The sequence below is a fragment of the Myiozetetes cayanensis genome, unplaced genomic scaffold (genome assembly GCF_022539395.1).
Source record: "Myiozetetes cayanensis isolate MyiCay16 unplaced genomic scaffold, myiCay2020 scf6-25, whole genome shotgun sequence".
Taxonomy (NCBI): Eukaryota; Metazoa; Chordata; class Aves; order Passeriformes; family Tyrannidae; genus Myiozetetes; species Myiozetetes cayanensis.
This window is the reverse complement of record NW_026087853.1, coordinates 2473412-2492036: the sequence shown is the minus strand read 5'-3', so window position 1 is coordinate 2492036 and position 18625 is coordinate 2473412. Positions and strand designations below refer to the sequence as shown.

Sequence of the window (18625 nt, the reverse complement as noted above, 5' to 3'; positions counted from 1 at the left end):
CCTAATGGGATAGGGCAGCCAGCTTCCTGAGAGCACTGCATCTGTCTTCCCTTTCCTTAGCAGGCATGAGGAGGGCACATGGAAGAGATTTCAGAGCAGCCTGGGGCTCCAGACCTGTGTGCTGGGAGGAGGAGCAGGGGAGCAGTGAGCTCTGTGTTGGCAGCTCTCACACGGTTGAGCTTTGTGGCTTCCTAGATAACTTCTGGTTACTGCTGACTCCTGGATAGCAGAGTGAAATCCAGGCTAGGAGACTCCCTCAGCAGTGAAGAGACACCCAGATGCTTGCAGATAAGTGGTCAGAAAGTGCTGCTCACGTGGAAAGAAATGGAGCAGAGACAGCTGCTGAGAAGGGTCGGTGTGTGGGTGAGTGGCTCTGGAGGATGTGAGGTGTGTGCCAAGCTGACACCACAAGCCACCAAATACTTCTGAGAGCGTGCCTTCACCTCAGCCTGGCCATCCCCCACTCCCCAGCAGCAGCTACAGCAAGGGGACTGTGTGTACCCAGGTGGGTGGTATGGACAACTATCTCAAATATGCCTTCATGCAAAAGCAGGGATCAGACCTGTGAGAGCTATTACCTCAAGGGCAGCAGAGAAAACAGATGGAAGTACCTCCTGGGGTTGGAAAATGCAGCAATACAGTGAGAAATACTTCCTTTTGCCCCAGCTGCTTACTTGGAAAATGATTCTTTAACCCACCCTTCCTCAAGTGTGTTTAACTGGGCTCTAAGTCAGGCAAGGAAACCGAAGCACGTGCTCAGTGTCTGAGACAGTCGGGTTTGGACTCATCCCGGTGCATATAAATGTAAGCCTTTTGATAAGTACTGAGAAAGTTGTTGGAGCTTCCAGGAGTCAGCAGGAGAGCTGGACACCTCTGAGAGGTGATTCACCTCCTAAGATTGGTATGTGAGGGAGCAGGAATGAATCACTCCCTGGAGGCACCTCTCAGCCAGGAGAGGCAATAGTTTGTGTAGGAAATGAATACAAGCAGTGTGTTGCTGAGCTGTCTGTCAGAGTGTGCTGACTGCTTTTACTCGTGGATCTGAGGAGACCGTGGTTATTTATTAATGAGATGCACATGAGTGATATCTGGACTGTCCTGGGTCTAAACCCCTTTCACAACAACTTCATGTCAAAGCAGCCTCGTGGCTTTCATTGAAGCTGCTCTTGATTTACAGTGGTAAAAGTAAAAATGGGAGTTTAATTCAGAATGTCTGTTTCTTTTTGGAAATGTCACTGCATTCTAGCACTGACAGGATTCATTTTCAAAGGATTTTTTTTTTTTTATAAACTGATAACCTTTTGGTTTGGAATAAAATGTATAAATTGTGAAATGATTGGAGTCACATCTGATACAATTTATTACAGAGTTTGTAAGAGATATTTTCTTTGATGGGATGGTGTGGAGCTTTGAATCAAATGATTTTGATTTTATCATGCTCAGTCAGTGCTGAAGTGGTGGGAAGGTGGTCTGATCCCAGGCCAGTGAATCCTTCACTTGGCTTGAGTCGGTGTCAGGTCAAGTATTTCTGGAGAAAATAAAGTCCATTAGGTCCATTGCAGCAAAGAATATCCCTTAAAATGTGTGTCCAAGGGACTCACTGAGAAGCTTTTTCTGAGGTGGCCTCAGAGGGACTGTTTAAGTAAGGAAAAGCTTTAAATGAAGTCCTGGCTCTGGAGCTGCAGTAAGGGGGACAGAGAGTCATAAGTCCTGGGGGTTGTTCCCTCAGACATGGGTGTGCTGGCTTCCCCTGAACAAAAACATCTGTCAGTCCAGCTCCCTCCTCCTCAACAGCAGTCTGGTGTGGATGTACCCCCACCATCCTCCCCAGAGGCTGAGCCAAAGCTCATGCAAATCAGTCGCTCTTCCCAGGAACTGGGGATTGGATCTGTCAGGCACTGGATCCATCTCCAAGATGTGGATTTGTTTGCTGGCACAGGCTTTGCTTGGCAGCTTGGCCTGGCTTCCCCCAGCAGCCCTTAGCCAGAAATTTGCTCTCAGGGTCTTACAGCGTGACGCTGTGAGTTGCAGAGAGTGTTTGTGTGCCTGGTCCTGCCCTTCCCAGGCTTCATTCCGGACACAGTGTCCGGGTGGGTAAGGAAGAACCAGCAATAATCACAGGTTCTTGCTTGGGAAGAGTTCAGTGCTGAAGGAGGAGGTGTCCATAGCCTCCCTGGAGGCCACTGTGTTCTAACTCCGGAGTTTTGAGACATTGACACAGCATTTGTTTTTCGAGGCAAACGGAGATGCCAGCAACGTTTTCAGTGCAAAACACTCCACTCACTCCAAATGGATGTTCTAGATCTATTTTTGTAGGTTGGTGTAGATAATTTTGTGTAGGAGTTGTAAAGGTTTGGATTTCAACATGTAAAAATCGTTCTTCATTTGCAGCACTTCCTTCTACATTCCTTCAAACTCTGAATATGTTGTCGTGGCCAGTAACTTTAAAATATGTGTAGCCACTGTGTTTCAAAATGCATACTCCAGCTGCCAGTTCCACCCCAGATGTTCTCAAATAAGCTTCTTTCCCAGGATCTGTTCTGACACTCCCACACTGGTGCTGGTGTGTTATTTTTGGTGTCAGATCAATGGAATTCTCTGTCAATGCTTAAACAGAGGCAGTGACACACTTGCTTGAGTTATGCTGAAATGGGAAAAAAAGAATTTCCAATGGTTTTTATCTGTGCTGGAATAGAGATTTAAATGGGGATTTTGGTTTTTCTAATAATTGGTTTTATATGTTTTGAGGGACAGTCTTGATCCTGAGCAATACAAAGAGGAGCCTTTACTTCAGGAAGACAGAATTTGAGAGGTCCTCCTGAGTGGTCATTACACTCATGTATCAGGGCCCCTGAAAAGGTGGTCTACAGGTTGCTTACAGCCGGTAGAGCCTTCATATACTTCTTGCAGAGGTCTTTTTTGTTGTTATTGTTGTTTTCCAACAGTTGCAGCTGTAGAACATAAGGGATCGTTGCATCCTGGATTCATTTTGTGCTGCTGGCCCCAGTCAGGGGCTTTAGGGCACAGCACTGGATGCAAATCATAGTCCCTGGTTGGCACAAAAGCATCCATCTCAGTGCAGTTTCTTCAACAGAAGAACATGTAGCTGATGTGCAGAAAGATGCATTTATAGGCATGCATTTATCAGGTTTGCATCAAAATTGACAGCATCAAACTTACAGCATGAAACAGCATCGAAGCTGTGGGGATCTGGGGAGATGAGAATCACTCACTGCAGGAATAGGTGCCTTTGTGCAACTTATTTAGCAACTGTTTCCCACTTTGCTTATCTGCAGAAGGGGAATAAGTATATATATATCTCTACACCCATATGACCTGGCTTTATTGAACATAAATAGAACCTCCCTGACTCTTCGACATATGTGTGTCAAATCTCAGTATTATGTCATTTAGTCACAGTATATTGACAGGCTGGGAGAGCTGGGGCTGTTCAGCCTGGAGAAGGCTCCAGGGAGGTCTTAGAGAACCTTCCAGTACTTAGAGGGGCTAATAAAAAAGAGAAAAAGCGCCTTTTTACATGGTCAGATAATGATAGGACAAGGGGGAACGGTTTAAAACTAAAAGAGTTTTCAATTAGATGTCAGGAAGAAATTCTTGGCCATGAGGGTGGGGAGGCCCTAGCACAGGTTGCCCAGAGAAGCTGTGGCTGCCCCATCCCTGGAAGTGTCCAAGACCAGATTGGATGTTGCTTGGAGCAACCTGGGCTAGTGGAAGGTGTCCCTGCCCATCAGATCTCACAGGGTGAGATGCCGATGCACTCAGCTCCTTCTCATTAGTCCTTTGTATTTCTTTTGCTCAGAGCTGACTTATGGTTTTGCAGTTGGCAGAGTTGAGCACATCTTTTTGATTTAATGGCTCATCCTCAGTCTATCCAGTTATTGCCTGGTTTTCTTACTGTTTAGATATTGATTTAGATTGTTGTGCTCCTTTTCCAGGTAGTAATTATAAGGGAAATCAAGGTTTTTTCATCAGTCTGGACCTTAAATCACACGTTCCACCTTGGCATTTGGCCCTAACACTGTTACCATCACAAAGCCAAGGAGATGCAGGGATGGAAGGTGACTTCAGGACATTGTCTGTGTCATCCCTCCTCTAAGGCAGAGTCAGGCACACTCTGGCCATCCCCGATTGGTATCTCTGTCTCTGCTGTGAGACCATTTTTCAGGCATTTAGTGGCCGCTATGGACAGAGCTTTCCTTCTCCCCATGTGAGAGGTGGGATGTGAGGGTGGTCTCTCCCCAGGTGTTGGATGGTGTAACAGGGAGGTGTATCTTCCATTCAGGAGCACAGTGGACCACAGGCTGCGGTCAGAGGAGTGGGAGGCATAAAGCTGCACGGGTGAGATTTGGTGTCAAAGCATGAGACTTCACTGGTGCCTTTTTTGCTTGCACTGGGGATTTTTTTTTTTTTACCTGTCTAATTTGTATTCCCTCCCCTGACAATCAGGCTGGAACTGCTCCTCTGGAAGGGTAATTAGACACATCCCTTGGTCAGGCACTAAGTGAGTTACAGGATGTGAAATTTAATTATTAACTTTGCTCCTCTTTGTTCACTTTATTGCAAGGATGGGAGGGCACGTGGAAGTTGTTGAGATTACTAATTGTAAGCAAAGTTGCTGTCTGCTGATCTGAAGTGAGGGCTGTGTACGGACATTGAGGGGATAATTGGCAGAAATTGCTGATGGATGTCACCAGTAAACTACAACAAAAATACCTGCATTTCGCTTTCTGCTCTTGACAATAGTTAATCATAGCACAAGAGAAATGCTGTGAGCCATCACTGAGTCATTTGTTTTTCATTATAATCTGAAAATCTTTTTTCCCCTAGAACGAAAAAAAAAATCATTGTAACCTTCTCATCCCCTTCAAACGTAAAAACTTCCAGAACAAGCAAATCATAAATGAACAAGGCAGCGCTCTGAATGGACATAGGTGCATTACTAATACACACAGACCATTTAAATGGAGAACATCATCTCCAAAGGTCTGAGATGTGGTGAAATGATTTTTCTTCACTGAACAAGAGATGCTTATTCCTCACACCTGTGTAAACTGGGTTCAGTAAATGTGATTACGACTTCATGTCCTTGGTTAAACCGATGGTTCTGAGCACACTGAAAGCTGTGGAGAGTTTGTCCTTCAGCTTTAACTTCCCATGTCAGCTGTTATCCTCAGCGATGGCAGTGTGTGCCCAGGCAGCTGGGCTGGTTGTACTGAGTTGCTGTGGGTTTACACCAGTGCAGTGAAGGGCAGGATTTGATTTTACAGGCAGGAGCTGAGATGAAATAAGCCATGGACCTAACTCGCCGTTGGATGGATGGTGTTGGATAGCTCTGCTCCCAGCTGTGTGCTAACAGTAGCAGACAATCCAATTAAAGCCATGGCTAATCCAGCCTAACAAGGTTTTGTTGTTGTAAAATGGACAGGAGCAGCTCTCTTCACCTCTGCCAACAGCAGTGCCGCTCAGTCCCCTTTCCTGTAGGACCGCGTGCATCCGATATTTCCCCGACCACAAAATCCTCACAGTCCTCTCCTTGCTGCGTGCCACTAAGACCAGAACTTCACTGCAAAAGCCTCCAGCCCTCATGGTGGTGAGCTGCCTGCTCAACGTGAGCAGGCTGGACAGGCTGCTGCAGACAATGGGCCGGCGATGTGTGAGTGGGTCCGTCATCGCCACCCCAGCAGGTAACGCTGGGAGCGCCGTCAGTTCTTCCGCCGGGGCCCGATTTAGCAGGAACACTCAACTGACGTACTTTCCACGCAGCACCAGACTGGCTCCTACCTCCATCCATCTGTCAGAGCCCAGCGATTGTTTCCCTGGCAGTGGTAGGGAGGCATCGTTTTGTCGGTGTGGGAACAATGACATCTTAGGAGCCGGGGTTTTGGGGACACGGCAAAATGAGCCTGTCTTAATGCTGAGGGAGTGTTCAGTAGGTTGTAGGTGCCTTGACTGGCCTCTTGGAAAAGGTGGTCTCTCTCCTGAGTACAGGTGACCACTGCTGTGCAGGGCTTTGGGAATATAATATGAAGAAACTGTCCAGCTGGTTTACAACACCTACATAACCATCAATTTAGTTGTGTAATCAAAGAAATGCTATGTATTTTGGCACACAGCATCAAGGCAGATGTTGCTGTCTCTAAATAAGCCAATACTTCATGTCAGTAATCCAGTGTCGTGAATGCACAGATGGCTCTCAGAAGGGAATTCGGTTACCTGTTTGAGAGGTTTTAAATTTCCATCAGGGCAGGTGGATAAAAGAGAGAAGAAAATGAAACAATCAATTCTATGATGATCTGGCCACAAAACTTCTGTCCAGGACTGCATTTTTGTGTTGCACTGATTATTTAACTGGCAATCCATTCGGTCTAGAACCAGAGGGAATGGCAGGAAGGTGTATCAGGAGAAGTTTAGGTTGGATATTAGGAAAATGTTCTTCACCCAGAGGCTGGTTGGGAACTTGGGATAGCACCAAGGCTGTCAGAGCTCAAGGAGCATTGTTCAAGGACAATGTTCTCAGGCACATGGTGGAATTCTTGGGGTTGTCCTGTGCAAGGTCAGGAGTTGGACTCAGTGTTCATTGTAGGTCCCTTCCAACTGAGGATATTCTATGATTCCATGATCCATTTTTAGTAGCAACTGTGAGACCAGAATCACTGTCCCAGCAAAATGGTGTGGGTTGGTTTTTTTCATTCCAAGCACTGCTGTCACATGCTAAAGTTGTCATACACATGAAGATGATTTGAAGAGAACTGAGTTTGAACCTCAAAGCATAATCCTTCTCTCCAAGCCCCCCTGGAAAACAACAAAGGGGGATTTTCCTGGTCAAGGTGGGTGAGGATGTATTTTCTTACTGAAAACCTGTGTATGAACCAAGAAGCCACAGTCACGTACCACATCTTTTAAGAGGCTACTTATGGATGGTGAAAGGGTTGTCAGGACCAGCATGTGCTGCTGGTTCCTGGCTTCAATGGGCACGATGGCAGCAGCACATGGTGGTCACCTCCTCCCGCAGCTGGGTCTGAGGATGGTGTTAGAGAACATTGAAAGGCTGGACTTCAGTGATATCACTTCAGTGATATGAATCATGTGGTTTAGGCTACTCACAAGCATTATTACCTTGCTAAATCAAAGTACACTGGGGTATGTATATAATAATTAATGCAAGACAGGACAGTCTTCGTTAGAAGCATAAGGAAAGCCATGGGTTCCCCTTGCTGGCTTCCCTCTGGTCTCCATGTGCAGAAGATGGACTTGCTTCTCATGTTAAAAAGCATCCACATTTGCAGGGCAAGGAATAAGATTTGCTGAAACAGATTAATAAGGCAGAAGTAATCATTAACAAAAAACATGGGATAGAGCAGGGATTTGTTGTTATCTAATAATAAAAAGTAATCCAGGTGGATTTGACTCATTAAGATGTGCTTGATAAGTCAGATGTGATACTTTCCAGTTCTCCCTTTTGTCTTTTGTCAATCCCATTGGCACAGTGTTGCTTTGACACTCAGTTATAACCCCCAAGCAATACCTCCAGCAGCAAGTCCTGACAGTCTGGCAAGGTTTTTCCTACTTGTTTTTTCCTAATCTCTTCCAGTGGTGTTCTCTTAAAATATCAAACGATGCCCAAAATGTAGATTCACTCTCAGCCTGTGGTTCATCTCTGCTGAAGCCACAAGTTGGGTAAAAAGTCCCACCCAGTGATAACATCTCTGTTCAGGATTGTTGTTCAAGGCCAGGCTTGACAGGGCTTGGGGCAACCTGGTGTCCCTGCACATGGCAAGGGGGCTGGAACAAGATGGTCTTTAAGGTCCCTTCCAGCCCAAACGACCCCATGATTCTGTTATTCCCTGTATATTCACAGGGAGACTCAGGTAGCCCCAGGGCACTGCTTTTCTCATCCCAAGATAAACATCTGAACGAAGTAAAATGAATCCAACCCCCTTTGCTGTGGAGGAGGTGTATTATGGTACCATTTTAGGACACAGTTGCTTCTCCATTGGCTTGTGGCAAGCCATGGCAGCATCCTGCTCTTGCCCTCTCTGGGGAAGACATGGTCTGACTGCCTAAAACCACGAGGTGTCCACATGTGTGTGGGATTTATGGAGTTATAGGGAACTTCAATGGAAACTGCTGCTCTTGATCCCTCCGAATTTGGAGGGTCTTAAGAGATCTCTGCTTGATAGCTCATAGTTCTGTGTGGGACAGAGAACTGGAGTCACCTGAGTTCTGCCTTTCCCTTCCTCTAGGGAGGTTTGCCCACCTGGGAGGTTTCATTGCTCAAATGTGCAACTGGTGGTGTGTTGTCCTTGCTGCTGATTCCAGGTTTGGATAAGCCAGCCCAGCATGCACCTCTTCACCTCCCCTGTCAAAGGATATCCTTAAAATACGTTCAGATTCAGCAGCATTACATGTCCTAGGTTTTGTAGCTGTAACAATGGCACACTGATAAATGGCTCTGCTGTCTTGATTGCTTCAAGTATGAGGGAAGAAGATTTCAGTATATCAAGCAGTGACTTTCCATTGAGTGCAATGTCTTGAATTACAGTTTTGGTCCCAGCTGCTGAGTCTCTCAGATTTTGGTTGCAGATCACCTGCTAGACTTCTGCTGAGTGCAGTGTGAATCTTGATCTTGTTCTAAACTGAACCTGAACTGAGACATAGCATGTGTCCTTCAACAATTCTGCAATCTCTTTAAATGTTGAATATCAAAGTGAGGAGTGACTTGGGTCCAGCCACTTCAGTGGTTCCTTCTCTGAGGACAGGCAGTCAGCAAACACTTCCTGAAAATAAAATTTCTTTAGGTTGGGAGCCTGAAAAGTCCTACGTGCCTTTTTGAATATTTAACCCCAAAAGCACTGATTGGCTTAAGCTCGTGGAACTGACTCTCAGCAGCCAAATGAAAGTGTTCTGGTGGGGTGAATGGCCAAGGGCTGCCATTTCTAACACACTGTTCAACCTCAGAGTAACTTACAAGATGTTTACTAAGTCCTAAGATGTAGAAAATGTTATCCTTGTTTGACTAGTGGGAGAAGTAACACTTGGAGTTTTGAAACGAGTGGAACAAAGTCACAGGGGGAGTTGTGTGGCTGTTAAAAGATTATTTTCTCCATTAAAATGTAAATATATGAAGGTGAAGGGCTTTTTAAAGGTCTGGAAACATCCAGCAGGCTCTAAAAAGCTCTGTAGAAAGTAATGCTCAGCAAAAAATGAGAAGGGGCAACACAGTGCTTAAACAGGTCTTAAATTTTTAAATAGGTCTTAATTTTTCAGGGTTGACTTGTGGGTCTGCTGTCACAGAGGGTGGCTTGTTTACTGTGTTGATTGGATTTGCAGGAACTCCTGGCAAGGTTTGACTACTTGGCAAGGTGGAAAGGGACCTAAACTTTGGTGTTCCTCTTGTGTCAGGGGTATCTCATAGTAGACAGAAGAGAAAGGGAAGAGCATCTTGAGAAAGATCATCTGGAGGGGGTTAGCTGCTGGTTCAGTCACTTGTCTACTTGGTGGGTAAAAATTAACCTTGGAGGCTCTTAATAGGCTGAGAGAGGAATTTTTTCTGTGTAATTCTGTATTTTGTACATCTCTTCCTGCTAAAAGATGTATAAATCTTAAATCTTCTTTTGAAATCTTTGTAGTTAGACCTGGCGAATCCAGTATGGCTTCAAGTCCATCAAGGGTTATGTGAACTCTGTCTTCTTCTGGTAAGATTCATGCAGCCTCTTGAATCCTGAATACAGTCCTTGCTTGGGAATATACTTCTATGTTGTTGGGCATGGCGTTATTTGCAGGAATTGTACTGGAATGACTCGTGTTACAACGAAAGAAATTCCCCCTCTGAGGTTTCTGCTGTATTTGTTGCATGTGTGGCACCTTACACGTGCGGTTTGTGTCTGGTTTTGTGTTCTTTTTAACGTGAAATAGTTGGGATTATCATATTAAATCCTTCCAAGTTGTGGCAAGGTCAGTGGCTGCCCTGGGTATGTGTATATTCCAAAAGTTTGGGTAAGATGGTCACCAGTTGAAGTAGCAGCTGCAAAACCAGTGGTGGATGATCTCATCTGGCCACAAACACACATTTATACTCAGCAAAATGGCTTGTAATCTTGATTTGCTGCTGGAGAAGAAGACTCTCTTGTGCCACTCGTGTGTTGACCTCTTACAGAGACACCTTCAGTAAACTTGGGAGTACATCCAAGATGTACATCCAACCACACGGCTGGATTCCAGCACTGCGCTCCTTGCTGTTGTTTGCTGATTCTCAATCCAGCCCTTCAAGTTCTTACTCTTCAAAGGTGCTGTCCCACTCACTGGAAAATTTTCCATCTGGTACAACTGGTGATTCTAGGGTCTATGTCTTCTCTGCTGCCTCGTGCCTCTGTAGAGCCTCCAGTGCAGCACCTTGGAGGTGCAGAAGAAGAAAAAGCAACTCCTCTGAAGATGTGGAGGTTCTGATTTGATGCATGTAAAGGCTTAGAATTGGCGTCTTCAACGCTGTAGCAGAAGCAGAACTCTTCATCCAAAAGTTCTGTCAGTGACTGTGGCTTCATTCTGTGCAACAGTCTCAAGGATCATTCTGGAGCATGGAAAGAGGAAGCTCTCAGGCAGTGGTTCCTCAGCCCTCCTTTCCACCCTGAGGGGGAATGGTGACCTCTCCCTTGGCCTGATTCAGTGCCAGTGCTCAGGAAAGGGGCCCACGTGAGTACAAATTCCTTTGACTGTGCAGCCCCCCGTGGATGGAGCCGCGGGGCTGAGGATGTGCAGCGGCAGCGTGGGGCTCTCATTTCCTCAGGGGAAAGACTGGTTTTGGTACAGCACCTTTCTATCTGTGAGGGCGGGAGAGAGTTAAGTATTTATTTACTCACTGATGTACTTTATTCTGAGCAGAGCCGGAGCCTTGATCTTTGCCGTGCGCTTCCCTCCTGCCGCGGAACCGTTCGCGTGCGTTTCACTGACAGCCCCGCGTTCCTCCGGGGACTTTACAGCCAAACTGATGCAAACTCTTTCTTCTCAGGTGCCTCACGATCATCTGTCATCCAATGCAAGCCAGGAGGCAACTGCCCCAGCAGACACAGAGGCATGACTAGGCAGCTCTCCCCTCTATCTGTTGCTGAAGATTCTGCTGCTCCCATTCTTGAGCTGCAGAATCGAAGTCCCTCGGGAATCTGTCGGCACAGCAGAGTCGAGAGGCAGAGCAGATCAGGTAGGAACATTCCCAGCATGCCTGTGAGGGGCCTCTTTCCTCTGCCTTTTTAAGGATGGGGCAGAGCCCGAGCATGCTGACGTTGATTTACGGTGCTGAGAACAGCAAAGCTACGTGCAAGTCCTTCCCGTGCCTGGGTGCAAACTGGGGTTAGGAGGGAAGGAAGCACGGATGGGAGGAAAAGGCCTGGGAGTCAGCAGGTACATGTAATGTGTAAGGTGTCTGAGGCACCATAAGGCACAGAAGATCTCGAAAGTTACTAACGTTAGCACACAGTTAGTTTTTACAAAGTGATTGTGTTTCCTCAGCTTCAGCCTGGCCACAGACCAGGACCTTTAAGAGCCAGCCCTGTTCCTTCTCAAAGACAGTGACAACCTCAGCTCATGCCACGGATGGTCTGGTGAAGAGGAAGAGCAGGAGCAACAGGTGGAAGGATATCTAGGGAGGACCATCACAGTTCAGATCATCGGTCAGCTGCACATCAGGGCTTCCATCGGGACTGTGTCACCCCCTTTTACAGCAGAAGTTTAGCTCAAATGAACCTGTAGGTTTGCTGAACACTGACTTCTTCACCGTAGTGCCCATCCATCCATCAGCAGCAGGGATGGGATGGGAGCAATTACCATATGCAGCCACAGGCCTCTGAGTCTGCTGCTGTTGAGGAGGAGAGGTTTTCCATGAGTGAATAATGCAACTGTCCAAGCGCTTTGGAAGGAGTGATTTAATTGTCCAAGTTCTTTGGAAGACTCTGTACATGCTGGGGGAAAAAAGGGGAGGAAGAAACAGGTTGGATCTGCCTTGCACACTGGAATTGGGGAAGGTGAACCTTCCTCTTGCCACTTCACTGCCGATGGCAGCAAGAGTCGGCCTTTTTCCTCTTGTGTGGGAAGTGGAGGGCTCTCGTATTCCAGGAGTACTCTCTTCATGGAAAAGTCTCAGAAAAGTATTGGAGGTGATTATTGCTGCAAGGAGAGGATGATGCAGCATCTTGCAGTAAAGATCATAGCTCAGAGACCAGAAAATCAATCTCATCTTTGCAGATATCTGGCTGAAGTAACCGTGTCTGCTGGCACTGGGGTACATCCAAAATCAGAGTCTGTCTTCTCTAAGAAAGGACTTTAGGCCACTTCTTTAGGCCTTGACACTGTACTCTTCTAAACATTTATTTTGCATTTTTGAATTTCCCTTTTTATCCTGATCTTCCCTTCCTCATCAGTGAAGTCTAAGTCAGACTGACCCGACGGGTAGGTAAACAAATATAAAGAATAGTATTTTTTAGGATGTAGTTGCCAAATAGTCAAAAGAGTTCAGATGAAAAGCTGTAGGTTTTGATTTTCCACATCTCACTCTTCTGAAAAACGGAAGCAAAAGGCTTTTCTGTGTCCATCTTATCACAGAGACATCACAAGTAAGGACCAAATGACCATGCAGGGGTATTTCTGCTCCCTGCCTTTCACACAGTTTGCTGTGGGCCAGTGCCATCTCCTCGTGTCCCCTGCAGTGTGATCTGTATTCTTATCTGCCATTTCATCCCTTCTGAATGCTCAGCTTGTTTCTGTGCTCTTGCCAGGGTAAGTCTCTTGGTTTGCTTCAGTCTGATCTAAATGCAGACACTGAGGATTTCTGCCACCTTGCTAATTGCAAAATGCTGTCTACCAACCACTGGGGCTGATCAGGTTGTTTGCTCCTCATTATCACATCGTTTGGTGTCTGAACACAGGTTCCAATTCCTAGCTTGCTCCAAGCCCCAGCTTCATGACTTGGAAATCTTCAAACCTCTGTATTATAAATTGTGTGCTTCCTCACCATGTGTCTTTGAGTTCAAGCCCTGTAGTTATTTTTAAAGATATTTCTCATCTTTTCCTTTTGATTCTTTGGCCAAGAGTTAGGTGTGCACATCCCACGGATTTTGAAAGCAGCTGTCGAGCTTCCACGGCACTTTGGCCGAGGATCAATCTCAATTTTACTTAAATTAAATGTAAATATCCCGTCTAGAGAGAGATAAGTGTCTTCAGTGGGCTTAGATATATGTGAGGATGGAAGCAGCTACCCTCTCACCATGCCTTTCCATTGTCATTAAATATCAAGGGCTCCTAGACAACATGCTTAGCCTGAATAAGCAATTATTTGCCAACTCCATCACATGGGATGAATCCCACCCCTTAAGCACTTACAGAAACTCCCCACTGTACATTTAATCAGCCCAAAACTTACACAGGTCTTTAAATCCAAGGCAGGTCTCCTGCAACAAGTGTGTGTGTCTGTGCCTTTCCCTGGCATTCAGACCTGGGGCTGGGAAACCCAAGTCAAATGCTAATGGTGGTGTCATGTGTGGGAACGGCAATTACATCGTTATTTGGTAATTGAAAAATAGAAAGCACAGATAAAAGTGCTTTATTTTTCTATCATTATGTGATTATTTGAACTGTTAGCTGAAGAAGGACTAATTGCATGGTAGTTTTGCTTAGCAGGAAGTCCTGCAAGTGGATGTTACATAATATATTCTTTCTAAGCCATTCTAACTTGCAAATAAACCGTAATTTACCTTTTAATGGAACATGTCAGTCATTATTAGTACCATAAAAATATCTATTTTCTCTCAGCAGCCAAAGAGAATGCTAAAAGGATGTTTTGCCTTTTCAGACCCGTGGCTGGTTATCCTCTGCATGTTTTTAATAAACCTGCAATTTTATTTAAACTCTTGATTCACCACTGAACAATGGAGCCATCAAACAGGGATTATTTTTAGGGAAAAAAAACACATCACACAATTACAACTACAATAAAAGCACCATGTCCTGGTTAGGAGAATTCTTGATTACAAATGCACTCCCTGCTATGATGAATCTTTTTTTAGATGCAATGTTGGCCTAAAATAATAACTTGGAACCCCAGTTTGACATTTCTCTGTGGCTGTAGCAGAAACATTAATATAAAAGGAGAGTAAACCTGAGTCTGAAAGGATACCTCTGTCACATAGAAGTTGAATACAGGAGAGTGTATGTCCTCACCTAACTCCTTTTAAAATTATATTATTTCTTATCTATACCACATCAGGTGTTGATGTGAGCGAAAACTGATAGGGATAGTTAAGAATAGCTTCAGGTCACGGTTTTTAAAAGATTTTTTCCTGATTCTTCTGTCAGACTAATGTGATATGGGGTATACAGCTGAGGCTCAGTGGTGCCCCGTGAGCTCACAGGGCAACAGTGTTAGTGCTCCTTGTTGTTTCCTGATGGGATCTGGGAAATCAAAGCAGGGTTCATGGGTTGCACCTCTGGGAGATGTGTCACCAGTCAGTGAGATTCAATTCTCTCCAGTTCTCTTGGGAACTCTGCACTGGTCTGCAGGTTAGCTCTGAAAAGCACTGCACTAAAGTGGGAAATAACTTCTGGTTCCTCCTTGTTTATGTGTAGAGGTTTATTTCTAGGTGTGTGTCAAACTTCACTTTTGCTCAGTCTCCTTTTTTAACTTCAAGAATTTGAGGACACTAACTTGACTGCAAAAAACCTTTCTACACCTGCATATATAAAACCACCAAATTGTTTCCTTTCCTCCCTCTCTGCTTGCAAATAAAAAAGTGATTCTGGAGTTAAAATCTCAAATAATAAGGATTTGTTCCTGGCTCCAGAATTGCAGGCTCAGAAGAGCTTTTCTGTTGCACACATGCACAGTAATTGTCTTCATAATGTTGTTGGCTCCGAGAGGTGTATTTTTATTTTGGAGGTTTGCTGACAGAAGGAAAGAAGGGCTGATAAAGCAAATAGTGGCAACAGCTTAACTGTGACACTTTTACCTCAGGCTTCGGTGTTGCGTTCATGTTTTGTTCCTGCCTCCTTGAAGTAACAGAGATGGTATTATTAAAGTATTTTGGTGCAGGATTTCGGTATTTATGGGACAGAGAGGAATTATAAGAAAAAGGCAAGGGATGATTTGTGACTGGACTAGAAAGGGAGATTTTGCCAAGAATTGTTTTGAGTGCATTCATTGTATGTGCAGATCTTTTCCTACACTTTTTTTTTTTCTTTCTTTTCAGGAGAAGAAGGAACACAAACGCACACGGAGAGCAGCAGCCAGGAAGCTGAAGGACAGACACGATGCCAGTCTTGCACCTCCACGTTTCTCAAGCTTATCTGGAGATTCCTGATCATTTTGTCCGTCTCTTCCTCCTGGGTCGGGACCACGCAGTTTGTCAAAATCACGTTTGAGACCTTTGACTGTCCTTTTTTCATGACTTGGTTCTCAACAAACTGGAACATTATGATTTTCCCCATTTATTATTCTGGGCACCTTGCAACTGCGCAGGAAAAGCAGTCTCCAATCAAAAAATTCAGGTAGGCTCTGCCGTGGCCATGTCCCCTTAAACAACCTGATTCCTGAGGTCACTGCTGCCTCTGCTCAGTTCGACCCCTGGTGTCAGAAGGCAGAATAAAGGTCGTGCTGCAGAAAACCTCATTCATTAATAGCTCCCAGGAGGCTGGCAGATGAGTGATGCACGCTGAATAAATGGTTATTTGATGGTTTAAGAGGTTTTCTAATGAGTTGAGAAGGTCAATAATTTGCTTATGATACTGCTGTTATATTAACTAATGTCTCTACATTTTGTGTTCTTGTCTGGATCAGGCCGTTAATTAATCTGTTCTGGCCCATTTATGATAGAACAGTAGTGTTAAGTGCAACCAAACCAACTCATAGATGAGAAGAAAGATGCTCAGAGCTGAGGAGATGGTTTCCATGTGGAAGACCATGGCTTGCTCTGTATCCTCAGCAAGTATTGCAGGGTAAAAACTGTCCTCTCCTCCTGCTGGATCACAGTATGGAGAAGAAGCATCCAAGTAGCCTTCTCTGCTCTCTTTCGTGTGGGGTAAGAGGTATAAAGCAGGTTGCAGACCCTTGGGTTCCTCCCCCTGTAGCTTTGAGGGATAAGCTGGCATAGCTGAGTGCCTGTCATCCCAAGGAAATGATGTGGAGACTTTATTCCATCTTCTGCCAGGCTCCACATGAAAATACCTCTTCCTCTGTTTTGTGAGTCAGGGGAAGACATCCCTCTGACTCCAGCCTTTCCTCATGCCACATGGATGCATGCTGTTGAACTCTGAACCTCAAGTGCCAAGGAGTCCACAGCATTATCAGGCTGCAGGGGTGGAAACTTATAAATCTCTCTTCAGAAGCTCCTGGGAAATCACAGAAATACAAGGTTAGGAGGGAACACAAAGAAACCATCCAGTCCAACCAGCAAGTACTGCAGCAGGACAGAGCTGGCTGAGCTTCACCAGCTCTTAAGAAAACCACGTCTAATCTGTCTTCGGGGCTTGGAAGTACCATCACTTTCTGGGACAATTAATTTCATGCTTCCTCCTCCACTTCCATTGTTCTGCTGCTCTGAGAGTGACGCAGGAGCTGCTTTAAAGAACGGAACAAAACTCAGCTTGCCAGGAGATAACACACCTTGCCCATGGATTTCTCCATGGAGGGAAGAAATCCACAGGGTAGTTTTGAGCTGGGACCTGATTCTGTTATTCCAGTGCAGATATTTGCTTTGAAAACGACCTTAGTGACTTGAGCAGAATTGTCTGTCCCACCAGGTGTTCACCAGAGTGTGGCTCGTCCCTGGCTCCTGCTGTCACTGAGCACACAGGGAATTCAATTTGTGACTGTCAGACTGGAGTGCGGCAGGGCCAAATTCTTCCCTCAGCTGCTTTGGCCAAGATCTGGGGTGTAACTTGGCCCTGAATTATCATTTCTGTCAAATCAGCGTGGCTGAAATTGAGCAGTTGCACTTAATTAAGTGCTTCCCTGCAAACCCCAGTGCTTTGTTCATTAATGATGCCTTCATTCAGGTTTTTGCTGGAGTGTTTGTGAGAACATTAACAGTGTCAGCTTGGCTTCTGGGCATGGGGTAAAGTAATAACAATTGCACAGCAGATAAGGAAGAAAGTGAGAATAAACATCCCTGCAGATAGATCCTCTGCAGTTGGTTGGTGGATTACATCTCCATCACAGCAAAATTTCGGGCATAATATTTGAGGCAATGCATAAAAAGACTGTGCTTAAATAATTGATACATTTCCCCAGCTGTTAGGAATTCAGCTTTTTAATGCTGAAATGCTTACATGCCCAGAGGAATTTCTGCACACACAGAGGTGTGCAGTAGGTCTGTGGACGTGTGGAATCAGGAGACCTGTGTTAGAGATGATGGGCATCTTCCCAGGGTATTTCTTGTTCCAGATATATCAGGAAATCATATCCCAGGGAGGAATTAAGTGCTGGAAAATAATGATTTTATCATGGGGACCAACTGCTTGGACTGTGCCATGGTACAAGTTGACTACCCAAACTTTTTTCAGTTTGGATGTGGGATAGACATCTCTTCAGGATGAACTCTTGATATTTTGATGGCTTAAATGATTAAAAAGCATCATTTGTAGTTTTTGAATTCAGAGACTTGTAGGCAGATTTAATCTGGAAAGAATTTTTGGAGGTCATTTAACCCAACCTCCTACCCAGAAGAGGGGTACTTTCAAAGGTGCAACAATTGTTTTATATTTGCTTGGTTTGCATTCTTGGTATTGCTCCTGTTACAAAACTTTTAAGGTTTCTTGTTGCTTCATTTGCTTGTTTTATTCCCGTGAAGCAGCTCATTCCTGTCAGTAACCCCCTCCTGCAGCCATTCCAGGCTTGCCTCAGAGTCCAGAGGTGATTTATCACTGTGTTTCTGGAGGCTGTAGTTACTCTCTAGGAGCTTTAAAGACATATGACATCTTGTCCAGCAGACATTCCCAGTGGATCTGAGCAGACAGTGTCTATGATATCTTGGCAGACACCGGTGATGATGTGAGTGACTTGCAGAGTGCTGCCCCAGGCCAGCAAAGCTGTAAAGAACCACTGTTCTTTTCATAAATCCCACCTGGAAGGACAGGGGTCCCAATCTCCAACTTTAGATTGGCTTCCTGAAAAGTTTAGGCCACTCAGTGCCCAAAAGAGCTACAAGAGAGATGGGCTTTTGACAAGGGAGTGGAGGGGGAATGGCTTCACACTGACAGAGGACAGGCTTAGATTGGATATTGAAAAGAAATTCTTGGCTGTGAGGGTGGGGAGGCCCTGGCACAGGTTGCCCAGAGAAGCTGTGGCTGCCCCATCCCTGGAAGGGTTCAAGGCAGATTGGATGGGGCTTGGAGAAACCTGGGATAAGGTGGAAGATGTCCCATGGCAGGGAGTCAGAATGAGATGGCCTTTAAGGTCCCTTCCAACCCAAACCATTCTGGGATTCTATTATTGTAACATTTGAGATTATAAATTGTGTGTTCCTTACCTTTCACACTTTTCCTTAGAAGTTCAATACTGTGATCTTAGAAAGTAACTCAGAGTTATGAACTCCCTGTTGCATTTTGGTGAATTATCTTGGTTGCC

General features: G+C 45.2%; 1 protein-coding gene across 3 annotated transcripts in view; it reads left to right on the top strand.

Annotated features, from left to right (window-relative positions):
* SLC35F4 (solute carrier family 35 member F4) overlaps positions 1-18625 on the top strand; it is a 115062-nt gene that overhangs the window by 81060 nt on the left and 15377 nt on the right. For 2 of the 3 annotated variants that reach the window (XM_050336259.1, XM_050336260.1), the window contains exon 2: positions 15252-15549. In XM_050336259.1, the coding sequence (XP_050192216.1) occupies positions 15252-15549 (298 nt within the window). Of the gene's footprint in view, positions 1-11026; positions 11216-15251; positions 15550-18625 lie in introns of all 3 variants that reach the window. The other variant, XM_050336258.1, reaches the window with a different exon arrangement.